Below are 12,887 nucleotides of genomic sequence, written 5' to 3'. Positions count from 1 at the left end.
ACACGCAGGCGCGCAGTAGCCCCAGTAGTTATACACCCAGACATGTGGGAAGGAGAGACGTGCAGTGACATGAGAAAACAGTTTTTCTTTCTTTGTTGTTTCACTACCCATCTGAAGTGATCGCTTGGTGGCTGGCATGCATATCACTCCACAAAACTACTGATGCTCTCTGCCTCTTCTGTCTCCTGTATTTCTTCTTCGCCTTTCTGTTTCCATCAGGAAAGAGAGGGGACAAGACAAGAGAAGAGCCACAAAAGAACGCAGGAGAAAAGAAGCAGGGAAGACCTCTCTTTTCCTGTTTCTTTTCTCCTGCGTCGTTGCTGTTGATGGCGAGAAAGCGCAATGAAACCAGAAAGTGGAAAAAAGAGAGGAAAGGAAGAGGCGTGCGTCGCAGCACGCACGCGCCGTACACACAGCATCGCCATCGGGAGCCTATAAGAGGAGAAGGAACCAAGTGGGGAGAGAGGGAGGAGAAGCGTGGAACGGGGAAGTGGGCCTAGATAAGACGACGCACAAAAGTTGGAGCGGGTAAGGCAGAGCGCTATCCATATCAATCCTCTTGGACAGCAAAACCACGATCCCCCTTCCCTTTCTCGCCTTATCCCTCTCCTGCACTTCACCTTCTTCCTATAGTTATGAAAAGTGCTTTCAACCACAAGTGGAAAACTGCTGTAAACCTGCCTGCCTTCTCGTTCTCTCACGAAGCCGCGGTACAACGCTGCTCATTAATGTGTTTCCTCCTCTGATTCTCAAATACCCTCTCCATCCAATGGCTAGGTCACTCTCTGGTCTATCTACTTCAGCTCTGACGCACGACGCTCCACCACACTGGCGCCAGAGCATTTCACATAGAAAGTCTTCTCAACCTCTACGGAGTTGTTGGTGAAGCTGAGGTAGTTATCGAAGACAGGACTTTTCGCTGGCAACTTGCGCAGACGAACGTGCGCCTGCCCATAGAGGGTGAGGGCAAGCTGTGAAAGAACGCCGAGCACACACGGCCGCGTCACAGCTCTGTTTGACGCTGAGAGCGCAGCCGTACTGGACGCACTCACCTCATTGATGCGGCTAGGCTGTTGCACAAGTAGACGTGGTACGACGAGGTATGGCGACTGTTCTGGGATGAACGTGTATATAGCGCTGATGTCGCGGCCTTGCAAGAATGTAAAACTCTTCGATGGAGTCTCGGCGTCCGCAGAGGAATTGACAAGGATAGAGTAATGCTGAGCCACTAGCTGCGCACTGCCTACCATCATGGTGTGACTTGAGGCCCCGCTACTACGCATACTGCTGTCCTGGAAAACCGGGCTCGTGGTGGTGGTGGTGGCGCCAGCTATGGAAATCATGATGGGGTTGTAGTCCTCCGACTCCCTCATTGTGCCTTTGTTGTCTGGCTGCGACAGAATGAGCGTCAGCGTTGTCAGCTCCGTCACGTGAATCTCGAGACACAAGTCCGGCACGGAGCCATGGAACTCGAAGGGAATGCGGTAGTCGACGTAGCCGAAGTGGTTGAACACAACACCGAAGCCGACAAAGATATCCAACACCTCAGACCACTCCATTATGAAGGTTCCATCTCCGTTGTGCTGCGGAAACGCCTCACATGCTTCCGGATGCTCCTGCCACATCGGCGACTCGGCAGACCACTTGCCACTCCATTTGGTGGCCGCCTCCCACGAGTTGCGCAGTCGCAGCAGCCGCAGCGGCTGTACCTTCTTCCGCCGAGATATCGGCGATTCAATCACGCGAGCGTCTAGCACGACATAGGCGTAGCCCACAAAAATACCATTCTCTTTGTATGCGCTATGGGCAGAGCGTGGGTCACTGTTGCCGGGGGTACTCAGCAGCACAACATATCCGTTCTCGTAGTCCTGTACCATGCGAAGAAAGAACATATCGCTCTTCACCGGGTCCGTGACGCACTCGCGAAAGCGGACGTCCAGCCGCGATGTGGGAAAGCCGGTAAAGTCGCGAATTGCAAAGAGCGGATCGCCACCGGCGATGTTACTGTAGCCGTGACAACGCTTCGCATACGCCTTTTCGAGATACGACACCCACATCTCGCACGGCCCGTTGGCGCTGCGTGCGTAGCGCTGCTGCTTGCCTATCACGGGGAGATAGCTGTCGATGAGCACCGACTGCCAGAGACCGTCTTTGTTCAACCAAACCCGGTACGCGCCAGCCGCCTCGTCTCGCTGCGTCTCTTTGGGGTTGACGGGGTGCCGAAACATATCTCTGATGTGGTCCGGGTATTCCGCCAGCGCAGCCATTGCGCTCATCACCCATGAATTGCCCAACTCACCACGCTGTGCGGCAGAGGGGGCCACCTGATGTCGAAACAGGCGAATTTGACGCCTCAAGGCGAGAGGCAGATATGCCTCCGGACGCCTCCACGCGCTCGGCGCGATCAGGCCTCGATCCCCATCAAGCGAGTGCTGACCAGGCGGGAAGGAGGGGTCGATAAACGCCAACTGGTGTGTTTTGCACAGCGCCAGGACATTCTCAGGATCCGTGGCGATGCAGGTGTACCTCGCAAGTTTCTCTTTGTTCTCTTCTAGCTCGGCATTTGCCAAGGCCATTTCGAGTTGAAGGTACTCTTTTGAGAGCGCCTTGCCGTCGAAGTGGCAGCTGTACTTCGACTTGTCGCCCCGGGCAAACTCGATCGTCTCCATCGGATAGACAACCATGGAGATTGTAAGCCCGTTGCCCTCAACGCTGGCGACGACGCGGTTCTTGCCATCCACCTCGCCGCCATTCTCCGACACAGAGGATGAGGCGGTGGTGATGGGCTGCATGTTCGACGCAGTCCCAAAGATAAAGGTGGCGTGCATTTCGTAGACAAACGTGTCGTTATACAGCGCCCACAGTTTCTTCTTGGAATCGATAATTCGATAGAGAAAACCACCCTTGAAGCACGGCGTTGCCTCGCCAGCGATGGACGGCCCCCAGTTCACCCATGGCGTTGATGGGTTCTTGCTGGCATCCACCGGTAGCGGTTCTACCGAATCCTCACGAAACTCATCAAACATGGCAGATAGATCTTCAAGAGCCTCCTAAGCTTTGTTCCCTTTGTTTGTGGGTAGTCAGTTGAGTACTGGTGAATTTGCGCCTGTACGTTCTCTTATCGCCCTGCCCCTCAGTCCCGTCCGCGCAGACAATGCTGAACCGTCCCTCACCTGCGCCTCCGCGCTGTGTTTACCTATGCGCGCCAGCTCGTTGCGTCTTCGTCAGCGAGTGTTCCTTCCACGAGGCACTAAACACACAAGAAAACGCCTCCAGACCGCGGTCCGTAGACCCGTGAACTCCGGCGAGGCAGCTGGAAAGAGACAAAGGAGAGCTGAAGGTGCGCTGAGAGCAGTGGGTGAGGCAGCTGCTTCTCAAGTCCAGGAGAAGAGAAAACGGAAGGGGAGAGGGCCCGCGCAGAGCAGTATAACGTCAGAAAACACAACCGTGAAAACAACACCAGGTGAGACTGACAAAAAGCAATGCAGATGGAAACGGGTGAGATGGTGTAGGATGAGAAAAGGAGAAGAGTAGAAGCGAAAAAATATATATACACCGGAAAAGAAAGGAAAGAAACGTCACACGTAGAAAGAGGAAGTCAGTACGTAATGAACAGAGCGGAGTAGTGAATGAGTACACAAAGCAGTGGAAGGGCTTGGCGACGCAAAGCGCTGGATTAAAATGTGTGGGGGAGAAAGGGATGGAAGGAAGAGAGTGAAAGGACAGGGAGAGGGAAAATGATGGCCTGTCGGAATGCGGCTGACTGTTTGTGTGGGAGGAGGCAGGGGGCAAGAGAAGAACGAGATGAATTATAAACGCTTCCACAAAGCGGAGATAATCACTCGCACCTGGAGACTCGTCGTTCGGCACGTGATGAGGCCAAGAAAGAAGAAACGGAGCTACAGAAGATTTTCCACGTTGGTATCTCAACCGCAACGTGGCGAGACACGCGCACGGAGGAAATGATGCACACTACACAAGAGACGGAAAAAAAAAAACAAGCCACCCACACGTGAGGTATCTACACAGAATTGTGGCGAGCGCTGCTCTCTTTTTCTTTCGTATTGCCTGGACGGTGTGCCGGCGAAGAGAGAAAGAAACAAAGAACAATGGGGAGAGGGAACCAAAGGTGCCGGGTATTCGCCAAAAGGTAGCCTGAGTAAAAACCAATCAGCTCGACAGCGAAAACGGATGAAGGAGCTGAGTCTATGTATGTGTGTGTGTGGGTAGGTGGGTGTGTATGTGTGGGTGTGGGTGTGGGTGGGTATGTGATGAAGCTCCCCTCCTTCATATAGTTTGCCTATGTTGTGTTTGTGTTTGCTTCGCGATACTTGGGGGCAAAATACGAGTAGTTTCCTTTGGGAGCCTGTAGTCTACTCTCCTGTCATCGACACCAAAGAGAGAAAGGGAAAAGACATGCAGCAGCTGCGTGTATGTATGTGTGTGTGTAGGGGGGGGGTAGGATATAGGGGGAGGGAAGGCAAAAGGGTTAAGCGTTAGGTCAGAGCGACCGTAGGAAAAAATCAACGTATGCAGTCGCATCGGTGCCTCGAGAGTGATGTGTGTGGACAGAGGGAGAGGTAAGAGGAGAGGAAGAGTACGAAGGAGTGGAAGGAAGTAGATGCGTACATTGTCATCTCTAAGCGAGCAAAGCGATAAGTACAGTCCACTTCTTCCAGAAAGTGCTGACACTAGCAGTGGCTCTGTCGTGTAAAAGAAAAAAACTATCCCCAGGCTCGGTGGGGCAGAAGGAGCACCGGGGAGAGGCAAGCAAGTTCAGCAGCAGACGCCTCTTCTACCTCCTTCCCTCCCTACAAGAAATGAGCGCATCGCCTGAGGGGGGCCGCAGGGTCGCTGGGGCACATCCAAATGCAGCCATACACGGAGAGAGAGGCTACTTGCTTTTCGTCCATGGGAACCATTGCGTATACTCGGCGATTTTTCGTTTGGGGCTGCCTACTCGCTCTTCGGTTTTCTGAGTGACGAATTGCTCTCGAACGAAGAAATGCAGGGAGAAGAAAAAAGACCACCGTTTGAGAGAGAGAAACAGTCAATCAAGTCGACAAAACGAAGAGGAAAACTAAAATCACAGATGGAGATAGGGAGAAAGAGCGGCAGCTGTGCCGCACGAGAAACAGATACTCGCCTTGTGCGTGAGAGAGGGGCACAGACATATATACAAGGGAAAGGAGCGCACAGTGTACTATATAGAGCGAGACACACTCAGGGAATACGTAGGCGAGAGAGGGAGAAAAGGGTCAACATATACTAAGGCGCACCCAGAGACACGTAGGCACATGTGTAGACGGGGAAAGAGGGGGCAGTTCACAAAGAAAAAGAGAAATATGGTGGATGCGCCTCCTCATGAGAAGGGCTCCAAACACAGCAAGAAGGAAAAAAAACAGCAGCGCCATTCACCGCACCACTTTCGCCTTTAGAAGGAAACTTAATCATCGGAGGGGGGGCGCTACAGGAGAAGAGAAAAAAGAGGAAGACAATAAAGAGTACCAACAGAGAAAAGTAAGTATGAGGAAGAAAAAGAAGTTTGTGGCGAACACATAAACATGAATGAAAATGGGGAAAAAGAGGGGGGTGGATTCCAGCACGATGTCACATAGGAGAAGCACACGCACACGCACATCATGAAAAGCGGGAAGGAAAAGAGGGAAAGGGCATTGTTGCAGACCACAAGAATCTCCTTCAACGCTTCCAGATGCCCCACACCGTGTGATCACCGCCTCCACACCCACGATCGGACCCTATCCCCATTCTCCGCTCCGTGCTCTGGCATACACACAAAATCGCTGAAGATGTACATGAAGACAAGTGAAACACAGGCGAAAAGCAAAGGACAATTCAGAGAGAACGAAAGTGAGAAAGTCTCTTCGTTTTCCTGCTTTTTGGCTTTTGCTTGTCACGTTACCCTCTATCCAACCGCTCCACAAATATGCATCCTCTCTTTCTTTGCTGTGTGTCTGGGCAGGTCCTGTTCATTCTTTTCTTCCTCCAAAACTACCTCAGTGCTTCGTGCTAAACCTCAACTTGAACGTCGAAAAGGCGCACACGAAAACAAGACATGAACGCATCTGCACAAGTCATTCTATCAGTTGCTTTACTATCCCGAGGCCTCAGATTGACCTCTCCTCAGAGGGGTCAATCTACCGCCGCCTCCAGAACGTCGCCAAAACCGAAAGAGTACAGCGAAAGTTAAGAAGGTGCAAGGGAACGATGTGTATCTGTTGGAGCGAGAGAAGAGGAGGAGGAGGAGAGACACGAAACCCCCCCCCAAAGCAGCGAGTGGAACAAAACGACAAAGGCACAAAAAAAAGGGAAGGAAAATGATGAGGCTGTGCACAATCAAAGAGAGAGAGACATAGGCGATGCGTCACACACGGACATACACAATCAAAGGCTTAAAGTATGAAGACATAAAAAAGCCAAAAACAAGACATGTGAATTGAGGAAAGGCCAAAGGGAAAAAAAGAAGCTGAGAATTCAGAAATGTAAACAGGCACGGAGACAACGGAGAAAAACGGTGAGAAATGAGAAGCGGATAACGGCGGCAAACAACATGGGAAGAAAACAGTAAACTGCGATTGCAAGGTGAAAAGAACGAGTAGTGGTGCAGGGGACACAACGCGACATACACGAAGAAGCCGCACGCACGCACGCACTCACTCACACACATCACGACCTCAACTTGCATTGACTGAAAGGGAAAAAATAAGCGAGGGCCCTCGTTCTCACGCGCGCACACCGCTCTCGTCGTGAATTATGCACACGCATTCACAGCTGCAGCGTGGGAGGTGGGTCGGAGAGGGAGAGAGGAAGCAGCAAAACCCGTTTTTTTAAAAAGACGATGAGAAAAGGCATCGCAACTTCCCTCGAAGCAAACAACAACAACCGCAACAACAATGAAGAGGCACAGAAAAAAAAGAGGTGCTGAAAGGGGGAACGCAAAGTAGGGGGAGAGAGAGAGAGGCGCAGCCACGAAAGGAGAAAAGATGAAGGCTCTTTCCCTCCCTTCCTTGGTACAACGAAATGAACGCCACGCCAACCAGGCGTAATAGAGACATATGCGTACACCCACGCACACGCGCATCACTACGTAATAAAAAAAAAAAACGAAGAAAAATGACACAAATGCAAGTAAGACAGAGACAGCCCTGCCACAACTGAAAGAAAGAAAGAGTGACAAAGGCCGAGGGAAAGCACTCGGAGAATGGAAAAAAAAAGTACGTGAACTATGTAGAGGCAAGGCCTGCGCAAAAGAGAAAAAAACGGGGGCGCACAGTTCTCCATCTGCTGCCAGAACCTCGCACGCTCCCCTTTGCCCTAGGGCACGAGAAAAAGGGAAGAGCAGTACAAACGCGACGCAAGCAAAAGCAAGAAACTCTGATACTGGCTGGGGGCACCCAGAGGAAGAGGAAGAGTGGGAAACGAAGCGGTGGCGCAAGTGCCGGCAGGTAGAGGAGATGGAGACTGAATGTGAGGGAAAAGAGATGAGGCTTGCGCTTTGTCACTCACAATCGTCGCCGCCACCGTCACTACAACCTCTTCGTTGTATCTCTGCGCAAACATGTGCAAGTGCGAGCAGTAGAAAGAAGCGAAAGACATCAACTATATCAAGCAAGGTGGGTGTTAGTCGTCAGAAGTCTGGATGATCGTACCCACGTAGATGTCAGGGAAGAACTGCTTCGGGCCCTTTGCCTGGAACTCCGTCTCCGTCGCCACCGTCTCGCAGTTGAACTTCTGGAAGTTGTCGAAGATGCGGTTCTCCGGAGCGAGGGCGCGGAAAGCCACGCGGACCTCGCTCGTCTCCTTGCCGATCTCGTACGGGCACAGTAGGCCTAGCGTGAAGGGAAGCTTGGCGAACTGGCTCATGGCACGCGGCACCACGAGGTACGGCGAGTTCTCCGGTGTGAATTCGTAGAACATGCTCACATCACGACTCTGCAGGAATGCGTACTCAGGCGACGGGTGGTCATTATCGAAGCCGCTGTTCATATCCACGCGCATCGGCCCCATCGCCCCCATGCCGTGGGCCACGCTAATCATGATCGGAGCGTTCTCGCCCTTGTCGGTGCCGCGCTTGTCATCCTGGGAGAGAATAATGTTGATCACCATCGGACGCCTAACAGATATCTCCATGCATGTCGTCGGCACGTTCTGGAAGAAGGTGCCGCGGATGCGGTAGTCGTACATGGGACTCTGAATGAAGCACACGCCGCAGCCGACAAAGTAGTCCTGCATGTCGGGCCACTCCATGAAAAAGGTCCCGTCATCGGCGCTGTCAAAATGGAAGTAGTCCGCTACCTCCGTGTACTTATTCCAGTTCGCGTCACGCTTGTTCCACGGCCCATTCCAGTCCGACGCGGTCTGCGACCACGGGTTGCGCAAGTGCAGGAGGCGCAGGCCATACTTCTCGAAGTAGCCCACGCGAATCACGGAGTAGGTGTGCCCCAACAGCAGGTTGGCCTTCTCGTATGCACGCTCCGCCTGCGTGGAGGTACCGCAGCTGATGGCGCCGCGAGCCGTCATGATGGCCTCGCGGGTCGGCGTGGTGAACGCGATCTGGTAGCCCAGGTTACTGTAGTTCTTGAGGTGCGTAAACAGCTCGTAGGTCTCGTTGATAGTGGACTCCACAAACGCGTTATCGAAGGAGGAGCACGGGAATCCGGACATGTCCTGCAGCGCGTGCAGGGGGTCTCCAGCGACGATGAAGCCGTAGCCACCAAAGATCTTTGCGTACGCCTTCTCGAGAATGGCGGGCCACAGCTCGGCCGGATCGCCTTTGGAGCGGGCAAACTTTGGGCGACCGCCGGCCACCGGCAGGTAGTCGTCGACAATCACGCTCGTCCACCAGCCATTCTTGTTCAGCGTCACACGGTAGATGCCGCACTCGCGTTCCTTCTGTCCTTGCTCCACACTCTCAGGGTGGCGAAAGATATCACGAATCTTGTCTGGATACTCAGATAACACTCCCATCGCGCCTGTCAGCCACGAGTCACCCAAATCACCCTCGTCCAGGTTGGACGGGTGCACGCCGTTGCGGAACAGGCGCGCCTGCCGGGCGTTCTCGTCAGATAGGAACATGCCCGGACGCTCCCATGGTAGCACCTTCAGCTTCATGAGAGAGCCGATCTGCAGCGATTTCTGTTCCGGGGGGAAGAAGAAGTCGACAAACTTGATTTTGTTCTGCACACACGTGCGAACCATGTCATCAATCGTGGCAGCCTTGTCCACGGCGTTGTACAGAGTCGCCGTTTCCTGCTTGATGAACTCGTAGTCTTGGCGAGCCATGTCTTTGAGGTAATCCTCGGACAGCGGCAGAGCACGAATGTTGCTAGTGAAGCCATTTGTCTGGCCCTCAACAAACAGCTCCGTCTCCATTGGGTACACCGTCACGGTGGCGCGGTAGGAGCCGTTCTTCAGCTTCTCCATCTTTGTATTCTCAAGTGCGCGCAGGGCGGAGTTGCAGCCAAACACAAACTCCACCCTCATCTGCGTGTGGGTCGTGTCGTTGTAAAAAGACCAGCGGTTGTTGTTTTTCTCCACAATGCGGAAGAGGAGGCCGTCGTCAAAGCACGGAGTTGCATCTCCCTTGTACACCGGCTCACCGTATCGGTAGTCCCTGGGCCCGTACTTTTTCTGTACGACAGAGCCCTCGTCGAACTCGTCCACCTTGCCGCTCTTGGCAATCATCGACATCGTGATTTTTTCTATGTACAAGGAATATGATGAGATGTAAAGAAGAAAAAAGTATAAGAAGGTTTGATGAAGAATATACTGTTTGAAACACAGCAGCTGCTTCAAGGAACTATGAATCCCAGACAAGCACGCACGGCAGCAAGGGCCTTTTGCTAAGGAAGGGTAGTCAGCTGTGAGGGCTGGTGTGCAACAAAAAAAATCCCGAAACGCAAGAAGCGCAAACAGGGAGACAAGAGAACAACTCTTCTTTGCGTGTGAAAAGAAACTGCACAAGGGATACAGGAGAGAAAAACACCAGTGCAGCTACGCCCTCTAGTTCAACGACAAAAAAAGACAACAGCGTTCAGATCACGAAAACGATGGATGTTATGTACGAGGTGAAGGGTAGAGACGGCGTTGCCATATGACGCCACACGGTTACACGAATGGTGAGGAAGAAGTGGCATGGAGACAGGAATGGGGAAGTACAAAGAGTAAATGCACGGAAGGAGATAAGGACGAGTGTGGAAAGCAGCGAGGGGGCGAGGCTGCGATAGAGAAAAGGCAAAAACATCCACTGGGTGTGTTGAGGCGCAGGCACTGTCCAATGTGCGGGACAGAGACACACACCCAAAGGGAAGATGGGCGAGCTCAACGCCCTCGATCAGAGATCATCCTGAGCACTTTGTGAGATCCACGACCCACAACGACACCGAGACCCAGTCGTGTTTTTTTGTTGTTGCTTCGCGTCGTTGTACATCCGATGCGCGTTTGCCAACATTGCCACCTCAGCAATGTGTGCTCTTTTTTCGACTTGGCTGCTCTGCACACGGCTCATACTCATAGAGTGCGAGGAAGGAAAGGGGGGAACGTATCAGTATTTTCGCTTGTATAAATACATGCCAGGAACGTATTTTGGGAGACAGAGAAGAACAAGGAGAATGCCCTGTTCTCTAATGAACTTTAAAAAGGAAGAAAAGAGGTGAATCCGACTGAGATGCATAAGAGAAAGACAGTAAAGGCAAGCAAAGAGCTAGAGGCAGAGCAAAGTGCTCCGCCTTGAGGTAGAGGAAACACGGCATGGCTGGCAACCTCCTCTTTGTCATTCGCATATATGTGCACATAATAGAGATCAGGGTCAGAAGGGAAGGAATCGAGCATAAGCATAAAAAGAAAAAGAAACGAATACCGCACGGTGAATGAGTAACGATGTCGGTGGGAAAGGGGGATAAAAATACTCAAAAAAAAAATAAAACACAGATAGTAAAACAAAAACAAAAGTAGAAGTAAAGCGAGGGAGAAGAGGCGGTGTGCTGGCGGACATCGAGTGGGTGCATGGCTTCAAAGCGGCGCCTCTATTCCCTTTTCTTTTTTTACTTCCTTGATATTGGTGCAGGCTTGGGAGGCAGCGGTGGGAGGAGGAATTCAGGAAAGAAGGGCTTGCTCGCGTGAGGCACTCATCGCAAGACCTTTGTTCTCGCAAAGTCGAGTCCGTCACTTTTATTGCGGTGCAGAAGAATGAGAGGAAAGAAAAAAGAGAAATCGAAGACATCCCGCGTGGCGCACGCTCACGAGGCATCAAAGAACAAGAAACGGGAAAAATGCCCAGTCGGCCTCTACATAATCGTGGGCTTGTTGTCAGGTAATAAGAAAATGCAGAAAGGTATTGACAGCACTTACAAGAAGGAAAGAAGCGATGTCCAATCGATATGTCTTAGACCCGAAAAGGTACGATGGTGAAAAAGATAGAGAGACCTCAACCGAAACAAAAAAAGACGCCCAACCCCTCTGCCAGGTGCTCCATCTGAGATCTCCACCCAGCGGCCATCGAGAGAGACAGCGAATGCGAGACACAAAAGCAGATAAAATCGAGCAAACAAATAGCGCTGAAAGAGCCGCCAGTCGACATATCATTGGCACAAAAAAAAAGTCCAAACTTCATGAAGGTCACACATTTGGTGCTACAAACCTCGTGCAAGGAGCACAAAGAAGGCAAAGAAAAGCTCTGCTGACATTGTCACCATTGGCAGCTGCCAATAATTAAAGCACAAAATGTCTTGACAAATCGCTATGGTGAGGTGCGCGTCCGAAAACACCTCGGGCGTCAAGTGAAAGGCACAGAGATGACAGAGCATCACAAAGGGCACTCACACCTCTCATCCGAAAGAAAAAAGAAGCAGTAAGCTCGAGTTTGAAAAGAATAGGGGAAGTTACTCCTGTGTCCGAAGAATAGCACCAACGAAAATAGGTCAGCAGCACGTTTGTCTAAGCACAGGTAGCCAACAGGGGGCACGCTAGCATAACCAAACGGGTTTTTGCACGAAAACAAAGGCTGCGTTGCGGGCAGCAGTTGAAAGGCGTCATTAGTACCGCAAAGGAGGTGACACGTTCTCCTGAGAGAATCACCCAGCTTAACATCACTTCTCCCCCAGTCCCACAACAAAAGCTTAAGCATGCAACTCTGCTCACTCATCTCTCATTACCACTCAGCGCACAAGCGTCACGGTTCAGTCTTCCTCACAATTTTGTAAAATACAACACTTTCCATACCTTTAGCCGACTCCTCGGCTGCCCAACTCACAACGCTCAGAACTCTCCTGCGGTACCAAGTCGTTTTTCAGAAGCCCTCCCCCTGCTCAGTGAGTTACTAACACCCCCAACTACAGCAGCTCCTCCCCCATCTGCGTCATCGGGAAGCCCTCCCCTGGCGCGCGCTTTTGGTACTGTACCGGCTGCTCCACCTCCATCAGCTCCGGCTCGAACTTCGGGAAGTTCTCAAACACGCGGTTGTCGGCGTCCAGGCGCTTGAACATCACGCTTACGTCGCCGTTGCCAACCTCCTTGTTGCAGATCATCCCCAGCACGTACGGTACAGGCTCAATCGGGTCATCCAAGGGCATGATGCGCGGCACGACAATGTACTTCCCAACGTCCAGCTTGTGGATCAGCGAGATGTCGCGCGCCTGCAGGAACGTCCACTTGTCCGACGTCGGCCGCGCGCCGTTCGCCGAGGAGTTCATAACGACCTTGTACATGTCGCCCTCCACGGGCTCCGCAATGCTGATCATCACAGGCTTGTACTCCGACGCGTTCACCTGGCACCGCCTGTCGTCCTGCGAAATCACAAACGTGAACCACGCAGGCGATTGCACCTCGATCTCCAGCACAGCAGACGGCACGCCGTCCGTGAACACGCA

The 12,887-nt window shown here is 52.3% G+C and overlaps 3 protein-coding genes across 3 annotated transcripts in view; all 3 read right to left on the bottom strand.

Moving 5' to 3' along the window:
* Nucleotides 1-794: 794 nt before the first annotated feature.
* LPMP_205380 (calpain-like cysteine peptidase, putative) lies at nt 795-3,026 on the bottom strand (the record flags this gene model as incomplete). The annotated part of the gene is made up of 1 exon (XM_010700434.1): nt 795-3,026. The coding sequence occupies one exon, from the start codon at nt 3,024-3,026 to the stop codon at nt 795-797; it is 2,232 nt and encodes a 743-aa protein (XP_010698736.1).
* A 4,615-nt stretch (nt 3,027-7,641) lies between these two features.
* LPMP_205370 (calpain-like cysteine peptidase, putative) lies at nt 7,642-9,711 on the bottom strand (the record flags this gene model as incomplete). Its single annotated transcript, XM_010700433.1, has 1 exon — nt 7,642-9,711. One exon carries the CDS (start codon nt 9,709-9,711, stop codon nt 7,642-7,644), a length of 2,070 nt encoding a protein of 689 aa, XP_010698735.1.
* A 2,639-nt stretch (nt 9,712-12,350) lies between these two features.
* The window catches only part of LPMP_205360 (calpain-like cysteine peptidase, putative), a gene marked incomplete at both ends in the record, with an annotated part of 2,448 nt that continues 1,911 nt past the window's right edge, over nt 12,351-12,887 (bottom strand). Inside the window, one exon of the mRNA XM_010700432.1 lies at nt 12,351-12,887. This exon is cut by the window's right edge and continues 1,911 nt beyond it. Coding sequence (XP_010698734.1) covers nt 12,351-12,887 — 537 coding nt within the window.

This window comes from Leishmania panamensis (genome assembly GCF_000755165.1).
Source record: "Leishmania panamensis strain MHOM/PA/94/PSC-1 chromosome 20 sequence".
In the NCBI taxonomy this organism is placed as follows: domain Eukaryota; phylum Euglenozoa; class Kinetoplastea; order Trypanosomatida; family Trypanosomatidae; genus Leishmania; species Leishmania panamensis.
This window is presented reverse-complemented; position numbering and strand designations above follow the sequence as displayed.